At 45.0% G+C, this 19,579-nt stretch overlaps 1 protein-coding gene across 6 annotated transcripts in view; it reads left to right on the top strand.

Moving 5' to 3' along the window:
- Positions 1–225: 225 nt before the first annotated feature.
- Positions 226–19,579, top strand: part of Katnal1 (katanin catalytic subunit A1 like 1) — a 60,411-nt gene continuing 41,057 nt past the window's right edge. Inside the window, exons 1-3 of one of the 6 annotated variants that reach the window (XM_040751392.1) lie at positions 226–280; positions 7,144–7,319; positions 8,988–9,148. In XM_040751392.1, coding sequence (XP_040607326.1) covers positions 7,158–7,319; positions 8,988–9,148 — 323 coding nt within the window. In that variant the 5' untranslated portion in view covers positions 226–280; positions 7,144–7,157. Of the gene's footprint in view, positions 281–384; positions 576–801; positions 907–933; positions 1,104–4,721; positions 4,740–7,143; positions 7,320–8,987; positions 9,149–19,579 lie in introns of those variants that run through there. The other 5 variants (XM_013122840.3, XM_013122838.3, XM_005083174.4 and 2 more) reach the window with 5 other exon arrangements.

Raw genomic sequence — 19,579 nt, 5'->3', positions numbered from 1 at the left:
GCCTAAGACAGCTTCGAATTCGCTGGGTGGGAGATCAGGGCCATTTATGAGTTCCAACGAGTCCCGAATATTCCTGAAGGCTGTGTGCACACGCCATCTTTTGCAATGGCTCGCTCCCGCTCCACTCCCCGGAGAAAGTCAGGAGGGGCCTCCAGTCCACAAGGTTGGCTCTCAGCGAGGTCGAATACTTTGACCGAGGAGCCGCGCGCTCTGCAGCCGCACACATCCCTCAATGTGGCAGGTGCAGCACACCTTGCCTAGGGTCTCTTCATCGTGCCAGGTGAGGTCGCAGTGCTCGCAACACTGGCCCCTGCACATCTTTCCCCATTGCCCTGCTTCCCAGGCTCCTCCCAGAGCTGACTCAGCCTCACGCCCTTCCCGTAGCGCTGTCGCGGCTGCCATGGCAACCGTTCGCCGAAGCCTCTCTGCCCAGGAGGCGAACTAACGGACTCCGGGCGGTGGCTGGTGGTGCCCCGCCCCTCTCCGCCCCGCCCCTTGACAGCCCTGACCTGCAGGATCTAGGTGGTGAGCCCGAGGGGTCGGCGTGACCGGGAGAGTCGGGCTGCGGCGCCCAGGTGGGCAGTCCCTGTCCGCATCCCCTTGATGGCCCTACATTAGGCCGCTCCTGGGGAGGAAAAGTCCGAGAGCCGCGGAGTGGGGTGGGGGTGGGAGGACAGTATTCCCGGTTGCGGGGCATCATGGATCTTGTAGTTTGGCGATTCCTCAGGCTCGCCGCCTCGGCTGGGTCACTCGGTCCCGAGAACTACAAAGCCCAGCAGTACAGAGCGAGGCTACTGATTGATAGACTGGGAGCGGACCGGAGAGCTTTAATGGGGCTCTTTGTCTGCAGGGGGTTCCGGGGTGGTCGCTGAAGTGGGCATTGTGCGCCGGGCTGGGGACGCGCAGGTGAGCCGTGGTCCTCAGTGCTGTGCTCGGCCCGGCAGCCACCGCACTCGCGGCCCCGCCCCATCGCCACGGCGCGGGGCCTGGGCCTCCTAGGGCACTGCCTCTCGGTGCAGAACCGTATGTATGGCACAAGGTCCACGAGAGACCCGACGAATCCGTCATTCAAAGGCTCTTTGCCTTTCCCCGTGAATTTCTAGGTATTTTTGCTTATTTTCAAGTAGCTCAGAGCTGTTGGCATATTAAACCCATTCATTAGTGTGTGTTCGGGGACAGTAGTATTTAAAAGGATGGGCGTGAAAGCAGATGAACGATGCAACTGTTTTCTGGCGGTGTCTAGTATTTTTTTTTTTAAAAACTTTTTGCATTTTAGCTATAAGGTTCAATATTGTGGAATAATGACCGCCCCTTCCTCCTCTGTCCCCCATTCACAAGCCCTAACGTTGCCTACACATCTTTTGGTTCTCCTTTGAAGTCCAGTTAAACTTTAAATGGTTAGTTAACTTTTAAAAGCAAATAGTTTTTAAAGACAACGTGTGGTATTATTTTTCTTGGTTATCCTAAATAACTTTCTTTCAAAATTTCTGAGGTGCATGTTTTCACAATGAAACATGCTGTGTCCTGTCTTTTAAAAAATTATTATTACTATTTTTAAATGCCATGCTATGGAAACAGCTTAGCCACAAGAGCTGAGTCAAAGGCCTAGTGGGAAGGAAGCCGAGTGATCTGGAAAACTGGCCCTCAGCATCCTTTAAATTAAGGTTTCCAATAGATAACCTCACATTTGATATTATATGGGGAAAGTTGGGACATCCTTGACAATGTTGTAGACTTGTTATTATTTTTGAATGTATGTGTTTTTAAAAATAACAGCAAAAATAAGACCAGGAGCACTAAACTTATTTTTCTCTCAATTGCGCTGACATCTTTAAATTTTAAAGTATTTTTTTCTTTTGTCTTTGTTTTTTGTATAAGGAGGTAAAACAGTAAGACTGTAGGGGTGGAGGGGAGATCTTATGTAGTGTAGAGATTTGAGGTATTGTAATTATTCATTAAGAAGACTATTCTGCTGCAGATGGTGGAACTAGAGATGAATGAATAGAAGATGGCCCTCTCCTACATAGGCACACACTCATTTCCTCACAATGGTGTGATTGCAACAATAATTTCAACGAGATGAGCCCATTTAATGACTACTTATCTATGTGGGACACTATACACAGTGGTTTGCATTGAGGTCCTTATTTAAGCGTCACAGAGAACATGTGAAGCATTTACTGTTACTTATCGATGACGCAATGGCTTCAGAGAGCTTGTCCAAAGTCACGAACCAGAGACTTCAACCTAGGCATGTCTAATCAAGACCCAGTCACCGGAGTGGTTTCCACAACCACTTAGAAAGGCTTGAGGCTGTCCATGGAGACCAGGGGAGACCTTTGGTATATAGTGTAGACCTTGTTCAAAAGTAAGCATCTTGCATCCATAATCATGAGGAATAGTTTCCTTATGTCTGGTTTTAGAATCAGTGGCAATCTTCAAATATGAATAAAAATATTTTTGCCTCTTTCTGGAGAGTGTCTTTAGTACTCATAGAACTCATGAAGCTGTTGGACCTGGAGTAGTTTGGGGAGGTGTTGAACAGAAAACTCAGTCTCCCCGACTGCCAGGACTGTTGAGCTGGCTCTTAGTTTTTCTGGAGTAGGTTTGGTGACCTCACAGACTTGTCTGTTTCAGTGAGCTGTCTGGCCTTTCACTCTTTTTGAAGCTTGCTGTGCTTGCCCTTTTTCATCTCTGATTTTGGTAGTGTTCCCCCTTTCCCTAGTTCCTTGTTCATTTTATTGAACTTTCTGAAGACTCTTCTATTGGCCACATTGGAGTGTTTTGTATTCTTTTTTCCCGTTTTATTTTAATTTGATTGATTTATTCACATTTTATTTTAGTGACAGGGTCTCACTCTGTAGCTTTGGCTAGCTAGAACTCACTATGTAGACCTGGCTGGCCTCCAACTCAGAGATCCACCTGCTTGAGCCTCAGCATGCTGGGATTAAAGTCATGGCCCACCTCTGTTGGGATGATTTCTTCTCTTCATTATGTTTTCCCTTGCTGCCTCTTTGGGGTTTAATCTCTCCTGTCCTTAAGCGAAAGGTGGGAGCTCTGAGCAGGCACCTACAAACTGCAGGCCAGGGGTCAGTACCCAGCAGGCAATTCTTTAATGACCTGTGAACTAGGAATGACTTTTGCCCTTTTCTAATAGTTGAAGGAAAAAATATTTGCTAACTCATAGAAATGGAAGGAGATTCAGATTTCAGTGTCTACACATAAGTTGTATTGGGATGCAGCCACACTCGCTTTCTCTGGAATGGCAGAGTCAAGTGCTGTGTCAGAGATTGAGTAGCATTTGCATAATCCTTATTCAAGTGGCTGATATTCTGTCAGCAAGTCTCGGAGCTGAACTCGACACAGAAATTATTATTATTTTTTATCAGTGCATACTCATGCCAGAACAAGCAAAGGTAGAAAAATGCATTTGGAATGTTAACTTTTGAGCACAGCGAGTCAGAGGACGAGGCAGTGTGCTTGTGCGGTGACACGGGGCTGTACTGAAGAGGGGCAGTTAGTACATACCACTGTCACCAGAGTAAGCATAACACAACATACCTAAGCTGCCAGAGAAAGCAAAGGCCAGTCGAACCAGCAAGTTTCAGCCCTCTTCCAGGAGAATCTCTTCACAGAAGGGGAACGTGACAGTGTAGCAGTGCGCTGCCCGTCAGTTTACAAATGACTCATTTGTTGCCAAGCGAGGAAATCATCGGCCAATGGGGAGTTGGATTGCAGCAGGGGCAGAATTGTGTCTGGAGAAAATAAACTTGTTTAAAATGATTAGCCTTTTGGCTTGAACGCTAGCTCCAAGCGTTGAGGGCACCATTAATCAATTAAGAACCCAAGGAAATGATTTTGCGTGGTTTTCCTTGGCTCTTGATGAGATGGCAGATGCTAGCAATACTGCTCAGTTGTTTATTTGGGAAGTCGACACTGAGCTTGAAGTGACTGAAAATTGAGTCTGAACAAACATTGTGTGTTGGGGGTGTCGAGGACACATACAGCGTTGTCAAGACATCCAAACATCAATTCCATACAACTGGAATGTTCAAAGATGCGTTAGAAGGAAGGCTGTAAACATCGGTGAGATTGGAAATGAGCTCAGATGGACATGGTTATGATGCTGTGAAAATGTGAGCTAGCTGAAGCTTGTGGTCATCTGTTGTTAATTCTTTGGTGTTTTGTGGATAATATTTATATCTATCCTGTAGTCAGGGTCCATGTAGGGTCAGTATTTGGAATTCCAATTAGCTGTTGTCAGTTCCATGGGTTTGTGTCAAGAGGAGGACAACACCCTCCTTGCCTTAACCGCACAGCTGCCTGATGGCTTAGCAATAGCCAGGTTTTGCACTTAGGATAGAGATGGAGAGTTGTCAGAATGAGAGGTACTGCTCTCAGTCACTCTTACTGAATACCAAGTGGCTTGCTTTTGGCATAAACTCAGTAATATTTCTTTATGAATTCACCCTACACCAAGGCAGAACAAGTACTTATATCAAAACCAAGACTGCTGCAAAATTATTGCTATGCCAGTTAGTGTTTCTGCATACTATCAATGTTGTTCAGCTTTCCATATAGTCAGAAGGTAAAACAAGTAACATCTCCATTCTCTCCTCCCTCTCCCGAAGGTTTCTCCATGTAGCCCCCCTGACTGTCCTGGAACTCTCTCTGTAGACTGGGCTGGTCTCTAACTCAGAGATCCTCCTGCTTCTACCTCCTGAGTGCTGGGATTAAAGGTATGTGCCACCAAGGTCTGGTTGACATCTCCATTCTTATTCATAGTGGCCATCAGTATTCTTTTTTTTTTTTTTTTCCGAGATAGGGTTTCTCTGTGGCTTTGGAGGCTGTCCTGGAACTCGCTCTGTAGATCAGGCTGGCCTCGAACTCACAGAGATCCACCTGCCTCTGCCTCCCGAGTGCTGGGATTAAAGGCGTGCGCCACCAATGCCCGGCTGGCCGTCAGTATTCTTTTGAGTTCAGACTGGTTTTAGCATCATTTTCCAGACTTTGAATTAAATTTCCATATTAGCTATCCATGTGTTGTTGAAGTTCCTTTTAGCTTAATCATTAATTGGTCTTAAATAATCTGTAGAATACATTATTTAAATACTCTCTGAACAGTGACTATGCTGACTGGAAATCACATGGCTGCAGTTTGCTAACATTAGGTGGAAGGACCAAACTGATTTATCCCGAGTCATTTAAGAAAAGACTTCACAGATGAAATACATATAGTATTACTAAAACCCAGCATTAATGACATGGTGTTTGTGTTTTGCAGCAGGGAACAATAATTCAGTCATAAGCTTTGAAGAGAGTTGATTCTTTATATTAGGAGATCTGCTTTACAGAGTTACTGTTATTTATGTTTTTAATTTTGTCACTACAGAATATAGAAAGTTTTATCTTGTAATTGTTTACTTAGTATCCTCTGTTTTGCTTGTTAGTTCTTAGGACTTAAATGCTTGTCTGAACCTTTACAAAAAAGGATACCAGGCCTTTTGTTATATCAAAGTATTTTTCCTACATAATGGTATACCTGTACACATTAATATAAGTATTAATATAAGAATTAATATAAGTAATTTGCTGAACAGCAACCTTAGAAGAACATAATTCATGGAGAACTTTGCCTCTGCAGGTTGATTCATTGAGGCTTAGCTAGTCATGTAACGAGTCAAACTGTTGGGACAGATATGAGCCGTTGACTCTCATGGTTTTGGGGTTCAGTCTGTGGTGGCTGCCTCCATGCTTCCGGTTCTTCTTGAGGTAGTTAGTGCATTAGAGCAGAAGGGCATGGTGACAGAGCTGTGGCCCCAGGGAGCAAAGAGAATATGTGTCCCTTTCTGCCTGGGTCCCCAGCCTGTGAGATGCTGCTACCCACATTCTGGGTAGGCCTTCTTCCCAAGGTTGATTTTTCTCTGGAACATTCTCCTGGATAGACTCAGAGAAGTAATTACTGATCTCCAAGGCACTTGTTTAACTTTTTTTAAAGTGTATGATTGTGGTATGAATGCATGTGTGTGTGCATGTTTGTGGGTGCACATGTGTGTGTAGGTGCACTGGCATGTATGTCAATAAATCATGTGGTGGTCAGAGTGACGTCGGGGTTCTCCTCCTTTGCTTTTCACCTTTTATATTGAGGCAGGGTTTCTCACTTGAGCCCAGAGCTTTTTGATTCCACTTTCTACCTTGGGAGAGTTGAGTTACTTAAACCACAGTGTACTTCCCTAGGAGGGGAAGAAGAAAACTTCTATTTTCTTTATTAGACATTTAATTGACTCGCTGTTGCAGGAGATAGCAGGGCAATTTGTTCTCTTCCTAGGGCCCCCCTCAGTATTTTGGAACTTTCTGTGCTTATTGTCTTGGGAGGAAAGTGTCTTTCCTGAGAAGCCTTGGGTGACTAGGAGACTTTGGGGAAATAGAGAAAGCCAGCATTGCTGAGCTGAAGCACTGGCCTAGAAACCAGAAGCTCAGGGGGCCTTCCCAGCATCAGATGGATAGGTCCCAGAGGGTAGCATCAAATAGGATGGGAAGATAGCTCAGTGGTAGAAAGAGAAAGCTCATTCATGAAAGTTATCTGGCCATCTCTTCCCTATACAAGTGGATACATAATTAAGGAGAAGGAGAAATTGAGATGCAGAACTCTCTCACAGCTTAATTCATACTTAGCTTTGCTGTATGATACAGTTATGGAATCTAGATGATGATGGGCGTCCATAGACTTTTTTCAAAGTATAACCTGAAGTGTGACTTCTTACTCCTGGGGTCCAGGAGTCTCAGCTAAAACAGTCAATGTTATGATACTTAACAATATTCATACACTGCTTTTGATGTTATAAAGAAGCAGCTGAGCAGAAGAGACTCTCATGGATATATCTGACTGAGCTGGTAGCAGTTAAAAATGAACAAGGAGCATTCCTGTCCGCTTTTCCCCATAAATGTCTATCATCTAGGTGGCTTTCCCTGTTACCTCCCTGGATGTTCTGTGACCTCCTGTGTACTTAGAGAAGTGGAAATTTAGTTCAGTATTAAGGCTATTTTGACTCTCAAACTAGTTTGATACACATGCTACAAAACTGACAACTTCTAAAATCAGAGCTAAGAACCTTAAAAAAAGAACTGTATTTTACCATTCAGGTATCTGAAAGAAGATGAATTTGGCAGAGATTTGTGACAACGCAAAGAAAGGGCGAGAGTATGCACTTCTGGGAAATTACGACTCATCGATGGTGTATTACCAGGGAGTAATACAGCAGATCCAGAGACATTGCCAGTCAGTGAGAGACCCGACTGTCAAAGGGAAGTGGCATCAGGTAGGACAGCTCACAAGTGTTCCATGCACCATGGCAGCCATGTTCTGATAGCTTGAGGAAGCAGAGTTGGGAAATTAGCCAGAGAATTTACACATTCTTATTGGTTTGAATACTGAAATACATTTCACACTTAAGTCTACATGAGGTTCTGGTAGACTGCCTACTGAGTAGTCTATGTATTTCTGACCATACATTTTAATCTTTGAGGGTACTTAATTGTAGTTGAAGGTTTTCTTAATTTTTTAAAATGTTCGTGCCCAATTGTATCTGCCAACAAATTTTAAAAATTATGTATTTCTTGTTGCTGTCTCTCCTTTCATTTTTGTTTGTAGTTTTGACCTATTTCATAAAAGTTTTCCTTGAAAGTCTCCTCACAAGCACAAATGGGTTGGTAATATAATAAAGACACATCATTTCTGTCTTTTTGACTGTACAACTTGATTATATAATAGTACAGTTAATGCAAACTTGAATTATAATTTCCCCAATTATTGTTGCAACTTAAAATCCTTTTAAAATTAAAAGTACAAAGTCAGACAGCGCTTTGAAGTTTCCGTTTCCTCTGGTGCCTCTCCAGAGGCCCCCTTATTTCTCTACACGTCACAAATTAGTGCTTCCTAAGTTTTGAGGGAAAATTGGGCTCATTTTCCACCGTAATATTTACCAAATTGCATTAAGTAAGAACACACTTGCTGTAACTTGGGCAGAAATTCTTGGGTCTCTGGTTTTTCCTGCCTCTCACAGGCAGGATGCTTGTTTCGTGGTGGGGAGTGTTTCTTTTGAGATATTCCTGAGTGTACTTTCCAGGGGCCTGGCATGCACTGCTCCTGTGTCCTGTCACACGGCCACACATGCTGGCAGGTCCCTCTCACTGGGGTCTTTCTTTGGTTCTGCAGTTTCCTCGTGAGTTCTTTTCAACATCCTGTTCCGGGAAAATTTCTTCTGCCCCACTTTGGAGTTCATTGTGCTTTCTGGTTAAAAAATTACTATAATTTTGTTAAAAGCAAGTTTATAAATACAACTTTTCCAGCCATTGTTTGCTTTTGAGAATTAGCATGGGTGCCAAGTTTGAAGACAGTACTTTGTACATGGTAGGTACTCAGTTATGTTTGTCAAGTGCAGGGAAAATCTTGACTTAACTCCAGATAAACCTTGCCCAGGACTCAAAAGAGTTGGAGGTCCAAAGAGGTTGAGGCGAAGGGGATCACAAATAAGGGTGGGTGGTATGTGGTCCTTAACAGCATCTACAGTGGCCAGACTCTCAGGACAAGCATTTCATACTTCATGACAGCAGGGATGGGAAATGGGGGTGACAATTTTGACCAATTTTATTTTAATCTCTAAGAATATTGAAAGATTTAACGTAGTATCTTCGATGTCTGGGGCGAATAAGTTGTTACTGATTTAAGTGCTTGTTTTAAGCTATATTAATAATCAGTAATTCTTTATTAGACACACAGCTTTTCCTTCTGTGACAAGGCGGGCGATGCAGCCTCGGCCCTCACAGGTCTCTGCTTCTCTCTGTCACTCTGAATGACTGTTGTTCATGTTTCCGTGACTCGTTTTGCACACTTTGACTGACACTGAGACGGTTTACACTCTGTAGTCAGCTATTTGCACTTTGTATGAGCTTTGAGCAGCTTCTGACACCACGGCTCCTTTGTTAAGGTGCGGCAGGAGCTCTTGGAGGAATATGAGCAAGTGAAGAGTATTGTCAGCACGTTAGAAAGCTTTAAAGTCGACAAGCCCCCAGACTTCCCTGTGTCCTGCCAGGATGAGCCATTCAGAGACCCAGCAGTGTGGCCACCCCCTGTCCCTGCAGAACACAGGTAAGTGACACTGAGTGTAGCTTTATTTGAACAGTTGTGCAGAAGCATTTGGGGGCTTATAAACTTGATGCTTATGCTTGTTCCTTGTAGGGTCCAGAGCCTGTGTTTGGTAAAAGAAGAAGCAAATCTGTGTCATGCCCTTGCTCTCTATGGCCTTACGGTTGTCATTGTAACAGGTATCTGACAGCCTAGCACCACACCTTGGTGTTTGTTTGAGAAGACTGACCCCTTCTAGTGAGCAGTGGGGAGACTGGACTGATTCGGTTGGGCTGCCAGAGCCTTGGTGGAGAAGGGACACCTGTAATTTTCAGTGGCCTGCCATTGCTTTAAAGGTCAGACTGCTCAGGGGGGCATGTAAGGCTTTTGTTCCCACCAGCCTCTCTGACCCTCTCCCTCCCACGGCTCTCTTTCCTGTTTCCTTCTGTGCGCATGCGCTCTTTCTCCGAGGAAGCCCTGGAATTCACTCCTCTAAGCTGCCCTTTCTTCCTCAGGCCTGGGTCAACTGACTGCAGCTTGCAGGTGTCCTGTTGCATTTGCTTGTCTCTTCAGGGTTAGAGAGCAAATGATGGAGGGGCAAGGGCCTAGACTTTGTTTACTTAAAAACCACACAGCAAATGTCCTTTGCTAACACAGAGGCTTATCCCCGTAGGAGTTCAACACTGACTGAGTAACTCCGTTCAGTTGATGAGTTAGGAGACTGAGACCTGGGGGACCTGAGTTAGGTTAGACTGGGATGTGAGATCAGGTCTTTGGGCTTTCCTTCTGTCTCTTGCATGGTGAAGTAGTGCTGGGGGCCCAGCATTGTCCCATAGGAAATACATTTTCCTTTTGCCAGTAGCTGGGGCCATCTGTTCAAATATCTGCTCTTTTAAAGTTTTCCAAAAACATTTAAAGGATTGTGAAAAATGGTTAATTTTTTGTTGTTTTGCTTTAAGACAGGGCCTTGTTGTGTAGCCCAGGCTGTTGTGGAATTTGCCATGTAGCCCAGGCTGGCCTTTGTCTCTGATTCTCCTGAATTAGGCCCCCATGTGCCAGGATTACATTCAGCACCATCTCAGTCTCCTGAATTCTTTTAGATTTTTTTCTACTGAGTTACAGGTGGTTTGTGATTTCTCTAGAAAAGGCAGGCGCTAGATGAGAATTCTTTCTTAAAGAAAATGATGTGGTTTTGGCTTAGGTAGTTCCCCCTTCCCCCAGAGGGCACTGTTTCAGGAGTCATGGTTGTTTCTGGGAAGCTCCAGAGTAAACACTGAAGGAAAAAAAAAAAAAAAAAAGGAAAGTAAGACTGGGACTGTGGTCTGTCAGGACACCACTTTGTCCCTGTACATGCAGTTAGTGGAATGCCTCACTCTTTCCTGGAAGTCATTAACTCCAAAATAGTCTTCTGGCTTAAAGCTAAGAGCTAAGAATATATTTGCATTTTAGAGGACATGTTTGAACTGTTACATCACCACCATTAGTTTCAGGAGGCAGTGCTACAGACAGTAACTCTAGTATTTGTGACTCAGTTGATAACAATTGTGGATAACATTTCCCATCGATGATTGCTGACCTGGAAACTGTCCCTCATTACAGACCCTAACTCAGCTGTCTCCTGCTGTTTGTCCTTCCTCAAATGCCTGTAACATAGATTGCATTTATTTTATACTTATTTTAATCTTTTTTTTATAATGAAAGTGAAAGAGAAATGCATGGATAGACTTTCTTTTTCCACACTATGTGGGTGCTGGAGAGATGGCTCAGTGTGAGCCAGCATCCACATTGGGCAGCCTACAGCTACCTGTGAATTGCAGCTTCAGAGGGCCTTCTGCCCACCCCCCAGGCACATGCATGCATGCATGCACAAACACAAGCTAAAAGTCTTAAAACAGTTCCATCATGTATAGCTTTTGTACGTGGCGTGTGCTTTTGTGTTCTCTGTGGATTAGAGACAGTATATTAAACAATCTAAGTACATGTGTCACCCGGGGAAGATATACTGTATTAGTTATTTTTGTGTCACTACAAATACCTGATTGAAAACAGTGAAGGAAGGCTTAGTGCTCAGGGCTTCACCGGGTGTAGTCGTGGCTGCCTTGGCCAGAAGGCCTGCATGGAGGAAGCAGCTGACAGAGGATTGCTTCTGTTTGCCTGGAGACAGGAAGCAGAGGTGGGGAGAGATCAGTACATACTCCAAGCAACCTTCCAGCTGGCCCTACTTGTAAAAGCTTCACATGGCATTGTCACTGGGACCCAGTGTATAACACATGAACCAGCAGGGACATTCCGTGTACAGACTGTAACACACCTGCCAGCAGCCACAAGAAAACACAGGACAACTCAAGAGGTTGTGTGAGGGGGCGTGTGGTGGGCTGGTGGGGGATATGACTTAGTTCAATGACTAAGTAATAATGCAGGTCATTATTTAAGACTTCAGGAACAGGCTCTGCCCGTAAGCAGCAGTGTCCTGCCACGGTGGAGAATGCTTTAGTGGCATGCATGTAAGGCACATGTCACTGAAGAAACTCAGTCTGGTGTATTGAGCATATGCAAGGGCCATGGGGTAATCGTGTCCTCTCAGCTAAAGGCTACGGGAAGCTGGAGCTGAACACCATTTTACTCTTTTAAAAACTTGGCTTCTTCTTTCCATCATGAAACAAAAAATTCCACCTGGAGATAATGACTGGCTGGCAATGATCTTTAAAAAGACAGTTGCTATCAGCCCAGGTTCTGGATCTGAGCTGCAAGGCTTATTGATGTCCACTTGCTCAGGGGCCATAGTTATTTTCACTGCTCTGAACACTGATTTCAGTGTGTCTGCTGTAGGGGAGTCTCTACGTCATGGGATTAAAGAAGAGAATTCAGTGATGATGCCCAACAGATAATAAATTAAAATCAGTGGTCAGCTTTGAAAAGAAGAGCTGCAGTATTCTCTCAGATAAATAATGGAAGATGACATAATTAACAATTTTCTCATTCAGGAAAACCTCAAGTGATTGTATTTTCTCCTTGAAAATTCTGCATAAATCTTTAGTTGTCTAGACCATGTTGGACAACCCCATAGAAAGAATACTGGGTTTTCAGTGTTGAAGATCCATGATGTTGGTGTTCAAGGAAGAGGGGGCCCCTAGTAACCACTGGTCACTTGCTATTTCTAAGCAGTCTCTCACTTAAGTCCTCAAGTGCCCCCACCAAGTACCCAGACGGTTGTAGCATGCTGACTTAGTGGTGTGACCCTGATGTCCAGACAAGAACTAAGCTTGTTATTTTTTCAGTCAGGACTTGAACCCAGAGCCCCTCAGTGCCAGTGGTCTTATTTGTATCCACTTTATTGTGTCATTAAAGCACACACATCCAGTGGCATTTGTGGGTGCATTTTGATGTATAGTCTGTGTCCTAATATCTACTTGTTAAATTCTTACTAGTGGTGGTGGAATAAAGAAATTGAAAACACTTAATGGAATAAATATTAATAATTTAAATGTAATTAAAACATGTCACTGTGGGAGCACCACACTGGAATTATTATTTTAGTCAATAGAGAATTGTGACTTACTGTTTTCCTACAAAGCCCTTCAGAGATGAAGTTCATGTGCTTGGCCTTGGCTGCTGATCTGGCCAGCCTGTCTGTCCTTCTGTCTGGTCGAGTTTATGGAACTGTAGTGCAGAGCTTCCTTCTCATCTCCCAGTGACTGTCACAGTTGTGCGCACACTGTGGCTTCTGTCAGTGGTTTGCCATGTTTTTTAAAGTCAGACTTTATGTGTCATGGATTTGCTGAGTCTAATCACGATCGTGTTTTAAATCACCAGCAGCTGCTTAGATAAATCAAAGCAGTCTTTTGAATAAATTAGATCCATTGCCTTAAATTTGAGAAGATTGAGCTGTGAAAGTAGGATCATGATGGGAGGTGAAAGCAGTAGTAGAGTTAAACTCTAAAGAATGAAGCCTTCAGATTGTGTCCTTTGTGAGTAGGTTTCTTATAGTAGTGAAGTGATTTTGATAATATTCCACGTCTAGGCTTAGTAAGTACATTCTCTTTAACAAGGTGATCTCTCCTTGTGAGGCCTTAGACGGGATCTGAGGTTGTCTGTAGCTGGAACAATACTACACCGAGTCAATAAAAAATGTTTCTTTCTTTTTTGTGTATATGTGTGAGTGGTTTGTGCCTGTGCATGTGTATATCCATATGTGCATGTGAGTATGTGTGTGTGAGTATGCATGAGTATGTCCGTGTGTGTACATGTACATGAGTGTGTGTGTCCATGTGTGTGCATGTGCATGAGAGTATGTGTGTGAGTGTGCATGTGTATGTCCGTGTGTGTACATGTACATGAGTGTGTATGTCCATGTGTGTGCATGTGCATGAGAGTATGTGTGTGAGTGTGCATGTGTATACATGTACATGAGTGTGTGTCCACGTGTGTGTATGTCCGCGTGTTGTGCATGTGCATGAGTGTGTGTGTGTGTGAGTGTGCGTGTGTGTGTGTGTGTGTGTGTGTGTGCACATGCAGGTACAGATCTGAGAGGAGAACCCTGCTCTGTCACTCTGCCTTATTCCTTTGAGACAAGGTCTTTCACTGTGACGCTCCTGTCTGTCACCGAATGACTATAGTTGCAGGCACTCTTAGATCACACACACTGTTCGCATGGGATTCAAACACAGCAGGTGTTACCCTCAGCCCACTGCTCTAACCCTATAATATTCTCTGTTCACCTTAAAAACATGGTAGATGTTTTTCCCCCCAGCTGTACTGAAGTAGAATCTGTATTTAAGATATGCAGCTTACAAATTGGATTAGATTGTGAAATAATGGCTATAATTAAACTCACCTTACCTCATATAATTTGCCTTTTTTTGTTTTTTCTTTCTGTAGTGAGAACACAAGGTCTGCCTTAGCAAAATTCAAGTATATAGTACAGATGGTTAGTTGTGGTCACCATGTATGCTGTATGTCCAGAATTAATTCCCATATGACTGGAACTTCAACTTGTGACAGTGTAACCTGTGCTGTGGTCTGAGTGTCAGCCTGTGCTGTGGTCTGAGTGTCAGCCTGTGCTGTGGTCTGAGTGTCAGCCTGTGCTGTGGTCTGAGTGTCAGCCTGTGCTGTGGTCTGAGTGTCCACATGTGCTATGGTCTGAGTGTCTGCCTGTGCTGTGGTCTGAGTGTCTGCCTGTACTGTGGTCTGAGTGTCAGCCTGTGCTGTGGTCTGAGTGTCAGCCTGTGCTGTGGTCTGAGTGTCAGCCTGTGCTGTGGTCTGAGTGTCAGCCTGTGCTGTGGTCTGAGTGTCGGCCTGTGCTGTGGTCTGAGTGTCAGCCTGTGCTGTGGTCTGAGTGTCTGCCTGTGCTGTGGTCTGAGTGTCTGCCTGTGCTGTGGTCTGAGTGTCTGCCTGTGCTGTGGTCTGAGTGTCTGCCTGTGCTGTGGTCTGAGTGTCAGCCTGTGCTGTGGTCTGAGTGTCAGCCTGTGCTGTGGTCTGAGTGTCCACCTGTGCTGTGGTCTGAGTGTCAGCCTGTGCTGTGGTCTGAGTGTCTGCCTGTGCTGTGGTCTGAGTGTCCACCTGTGCTGTGGTCTGAGTGTCCACCTGTGCTGTGGTCTGAGTGTCAGCCGGTGCTCAAGTATTGGCAGCTTGTTTCCCAGAGCAGCTGGATCTCTAAGGAGGGATTGATTGGTCCTTAGGGTGGAGTCCAGGCGTGGATTAGTGTTGTTAACCCATAAGGTGGAGTACCCTCATGGGAAAGACACTCCTGCTTCACCTCCATCATGGAGCCATGCCAGATGAATGCAGGCATTTATTTCACTTAGCACTGTGTCCTTCTAGGTTCATCTTTTTTTGCAAATAGAAGAACTATCTTCTTTAGAGTTGGATAGCAGCCTGTCTTATACTCACCACATTTTCTTTAGCCATTCATCTAAGTTATTTCCATGTCTTGCTGCTATGAATAGGGTTGCAACAGACACAGGAATGCAGATGCTTCTTCAACACCCCATTCAGTTTTACTTAGATATATATTCACAAGTGGGATTACTAGATCATATAGTAGTTCTATTTTGAGTTTCTAAAATATTTATTGCTATTGTATATGTGTGGGTGTTTTGCCTGCATATATGTCTATGTACCTCTTGATCACATATGTTCAGGGCTTGCAGAAGCCAAAAGAGGGTGTTAAATCCTCTGGAATTAGAATTAATGACAATTGTAAGTCTCCATGTGGGTGCTAGGAACTGATCCCAGGTCCTCTACAGTATCAGCCAGTGCTCTTAACTGCTCAGTCATCTCAGCAGCCCCTATTTTTGATTTTTGAGGGACTATTGGTATTCTTTATGTTGGGTTTTATTTTTTTTATTATTATTTTTTTTTGGTTTTTCGAGACAGGGTTTCTCTGTAGCTTTGGAGGCTGTCCTGGAACTCACTTTGTAGACCAGGCTGGCCTCGAACTCACAGAGATCCGCCTGCCTCTGCCTCCCGAGTGCTGGGATTAAAGGCGTGCGCCACCAACGCCCGGCTTATGTTGGGTTTTAGATTATGTGCCCATGGGTAGATTTTAACCAGTCATGCCTTGGGTGGGGGTAGGCATGTGAGATTATATAGGTGAATCTGAAATTAATCATTCAGTTTGTTCTGTATAGGTAATTTTGTGATTAAAACCCTAATAGACCTTCTAATGCTATTTCATCAAGACCTGGAGGGAGGGACTGGGGACAGAGTCCATTGTGTAAAGGGCTTGCTTGGTAAGGATGGCAACATGAGAGTGATCTCCAGCACCCACATAAAAGTTGGGACAGAGGTAGTACCTAGAGTCCCAGTGCTAGGAGGCAGGGGCAGGAAGATCCCTGTGTGTGTGTGTGTGTGTGTGTGTGTGTGTGTGTGTGTGTGTGTGTGAGTGAGAGAGAGAGAGAGAGAGAGAGAGACCTTGGGGGATGGTACAATGTGTTTCCATGTACACTTAGGAGACTAGTCCCTGCCTGAGTTCTTACAGACTTAACATCAAGGTTGTTAGTATGTTTCTCTGTGTTCCCTGCTAGGTTAAGTAACTATCAGCATTCAAAACAAAACAAAACAAAACAGAAAGCCCAGTTAATAATGAAAAGGTTCAGTAGAGGCCACAGTCAAGTACTGAGAGGAAACTGCCATTTCCTGTTAGTAAGTCCTTCACCTCTGCTCTGACTCAGTGGTTTTCCTGGCACAAGAGGAGGAAAAGGCGGTTTGCAGTAGCACTCACTGATTCAGTCATCCTCCAGGCTTGGCCTGTGGGAGGCGTGCATCACAGTGAGATTGCTTTGCAGCCTGTATCAAACCTCAGGACGAAGAGTGCTGCAGGATCCACTTGCCACGTGCTTTGTAATTGTTCATCGTATGCCAGGCATTTATCTTTGGCCCTGCAGGCAGTATAGTGTCGATAACTAACCCACAGAGCCTGGCCTCAGGGATGCTGGCATCTGTTTCCTGCCAAGCTCTGCACCAGGTCCTGTGAACATTGGATGGAATACACAAATGGACATGGTGCCTGCCTGGAAACATTTGGTCTTGTAGGTGGGTGTGAGAGCATACTGGTAAAATGGATTAAGCTTGGTGACTAATGAGATCGTGAGAATGAGAGAAAATGGGACTAGATAATCGAGTATCTAGACCAAGCTATTGACTAGGAATGAGAGGTAAGAACAGACTGGGGTGGGGGGGATAATAGGATAATAGTAGTTACCTGAGCGTGTCAGCCGAGCTGAGACATTTGAAGGTGGTTGTTCATATGGTACAGAAGGTTATTGTCTAACACCTGGGGGGGGGTAGGCTCGGGTTGCACTCATTTCCTTAACATTGTGGAATTATATTATCTCCTGGAGTATGGGACGGCCTCTGATTTCAGATTGTGAGGAGAATGTAGGTAGCAGGGGTGATTTGTCTCAATAATAATTGACATATACTGAGTTCTTTACCTGGCTTATAATTTAACCCGTAAAACCTCCCATGAACACATCTACTATAGGACAAGGGCTGGGAATCAGATGGAACTTAACAGCATGAGCTCACCCATGGCTCAGTGCATGGCTCCAAAAACACAAAGCCTAAAATTGTATTTGGATGTTTGAGACATGATCTGCCAGGAAGCCTGGGCTGGTCTCAAACTCAAGGTCTGCCTGTCTCTGTTTTTCCAGGTGTGAGATTTCAGGCTTGTACCACTTGTGCCCAGTTACAATAGAATGACAGAGAGTGACAGGCCAGGCTCAGGGTGGAGACAGTGGACCTTGAGCGAGTCCCGCTGTCAGGGAGCAGACTTGAGTGGTGGTTAGGGGAAGCCCAGGGGTCTCTGTTCGTTATTTACAGAGGACAGAGGTCAGGTGTCTATGCTGCCTGGAGTTCCGTGCTGGACGCTGTGGCTACAAGACGATGCTTGGGTGGGAAGCACTGCTGCAGGGCCGGTGCCCTTCAGGTCTCAGGAGCACTGGCGCTGATGCAGTGGTGGGGACAGAAAGCTCAGTTGCAGCAGTGTGGCAAGTGTAGAGAAACAGCTCCCGCCTGCAGGTGCTGTTGCCACTTCACAGGAAGAGCAGCAAGGAAGACTGCGAAGGCCAGAGGTGAGGGCCGGGTGTCTGAAGGAGGAAGGTGTTCTGTAGGACTTTGTTCTCGATTTTTATACTTTCATTGTTCCTCTTGTATAAGCTTCCAGTAGGAAACATCTGTCTCCTGCTACAAAATACAGTGGTCACTTGAATTTGAATTTTGGAGTTCTAGGTACAGTTTGTTACAGTGAGTGCCGTGTATATATATATCTATATATCATATATATGTATATGTTATATATATGTATGTATATTTAAGATTTATTTTATGTGTGTGAATACTTTGCCTGCATGTGTATCTGTGTACCACATGTGTACCTGGTGCCTGTGGAGGCCAGAAGAGGGCATCTGATCTGGATCTGGAGTTACAGATGGTTGTGAGCTGCCATGTGTGTGCTGGGAACTGAACTCAAGAGCAGCAGTTCTCTTAACCACTGAGCCATCGCTCCAGCCCCCTAACCTTAGGATTTCCATGTTTTAACTGAAAGTAGAATTATAATTTACTAGAGACAATTAAAGGAGTGCAAAACAGCAATGTCAGAATGAAACCATAACACCTTTGCATTTGGACTGTAAAAGCTTTGCCTTGCTGTCCTTTCCCTGGCAAGCTGCTGTCTGCTGTTGAGTGCAACTTGCCTCCCCTTCTCCTTAGTTACTAGGAATCCCACATCCTCAGTCGCTGCGGCACGGGGACTGAACTCTTGACCGCATTGAGCAGCTCACTAGTGTAACAGTGCCGTCCGCTCCCTCTGGACTCTCTCCTCACTTCTGTGGCACTTGCTGTTTGCGTCTCTGTTGGAACTCTTTCTCTCTTTTTGCTGTGTGCCTTTTACATGGCTCCATGTTGTGCTCCATCCTTTTGTGACTGTGGCCTCTTCTCGCATGTCCTTCTCTTGTCTCTGGTCCCCAGTTCCCATGCTCTTCCCGATGCAGTTCATCTTGACCTCGCCGGTACCCTCTGGATGCTAACAAGCAAGGGTGAGGTTCTTGCCTTGCAGCATCTTCTACGAGGAAGGCTGCTGCCTTTGCATAGACCAGTTGCCCCCTCCGGGGGTAGAGGGTGTTTCCTCCCAGCTCTGCTATTCAGTGGCCCCAAGGACAAGCTAGCTAGCTTCGCCCTCATTTCCTCCTCTGTAACTGAGATCAGAGTGGCAGTTGCCCCCTGCCATGCTTGTGAGAATGAAGTAGAATGATGCATGGGGAGTATGAAGAGCAGCCTGGCACGGCAGGGTGTGCGGGCAGGTTTGCAGCTCCTCCTGACTCTCCGTGGCTGACATCCTACTTGTCTTTCCCTTAGACTATCCCTTTGTATTTACTGCTACCAGACTGCATAATGCTTATTGTTCATGTCCCCCAAGTCGTGTGATCTAAAGACCTGGGCCCTTGGACTTGATCGCTGCTGTGTCTCCTGCACCAAGAACAGATGGTGCAGTGTAGGCATTCCAGAAGCATTTCTTGAAGGAGTGTGTAGACACCTGTTTGCACCTCTCTGTTCCGTATTCGTCTCTTTCTGCTTCACTTTCATCCTTGCTGATGTGTATTGAGTGGTTCTCACAGTGAAGGTCCCTCTTGGTGTAAGCTGTCAGTTTGTATCTTAGAACATCTCTCTTCCTGCTGCTCTTAAATAGTAGTTCAGTGCAGAATTCCAGGCTGGTGTTTATTTGTTATGTTCTGATGACTAGTTGCTCTCTGTGTTTGAAAAGCTGCATGCTAGTATAGTGTCAGTCTCTGTCTGATCGTCAGGACCAGGTCTGTGGTGTTGGGCAGCCCCCCTAAAGCCTCTCTTTAAAAAGAAGCCATGTGAGTTTGTTGCTTACACAGCCCGGAAGCTGTCACAGAGCCCCACAGGGAAGCATGCCATTGTGCAGTGATGCAGCAATGGACAAAGGAGACAGAA

Source organism: Mesocricetus auratus, unplaced genomic scaffold (genome assembly GCF_017639785.1).
Source record: "Mesocricetus auratus isolate SY011 unplaced genomic scaffold, BCM_Maur_2.0 Super-Scaffold_100008, whole genome shotgun sequence".
Taxonomy (NCBI): domain Eukaryota; kingdom Metazoa; phylum Chordata; class Mammalia; order Rodentia; family Cricetidae; genus Mesocricetus; species Mesocricetus auratus.
Note: the sequence above shows the minus strand (reverse complement) of the source record. Positions and strands in the feature narration are given on the sequence as shown.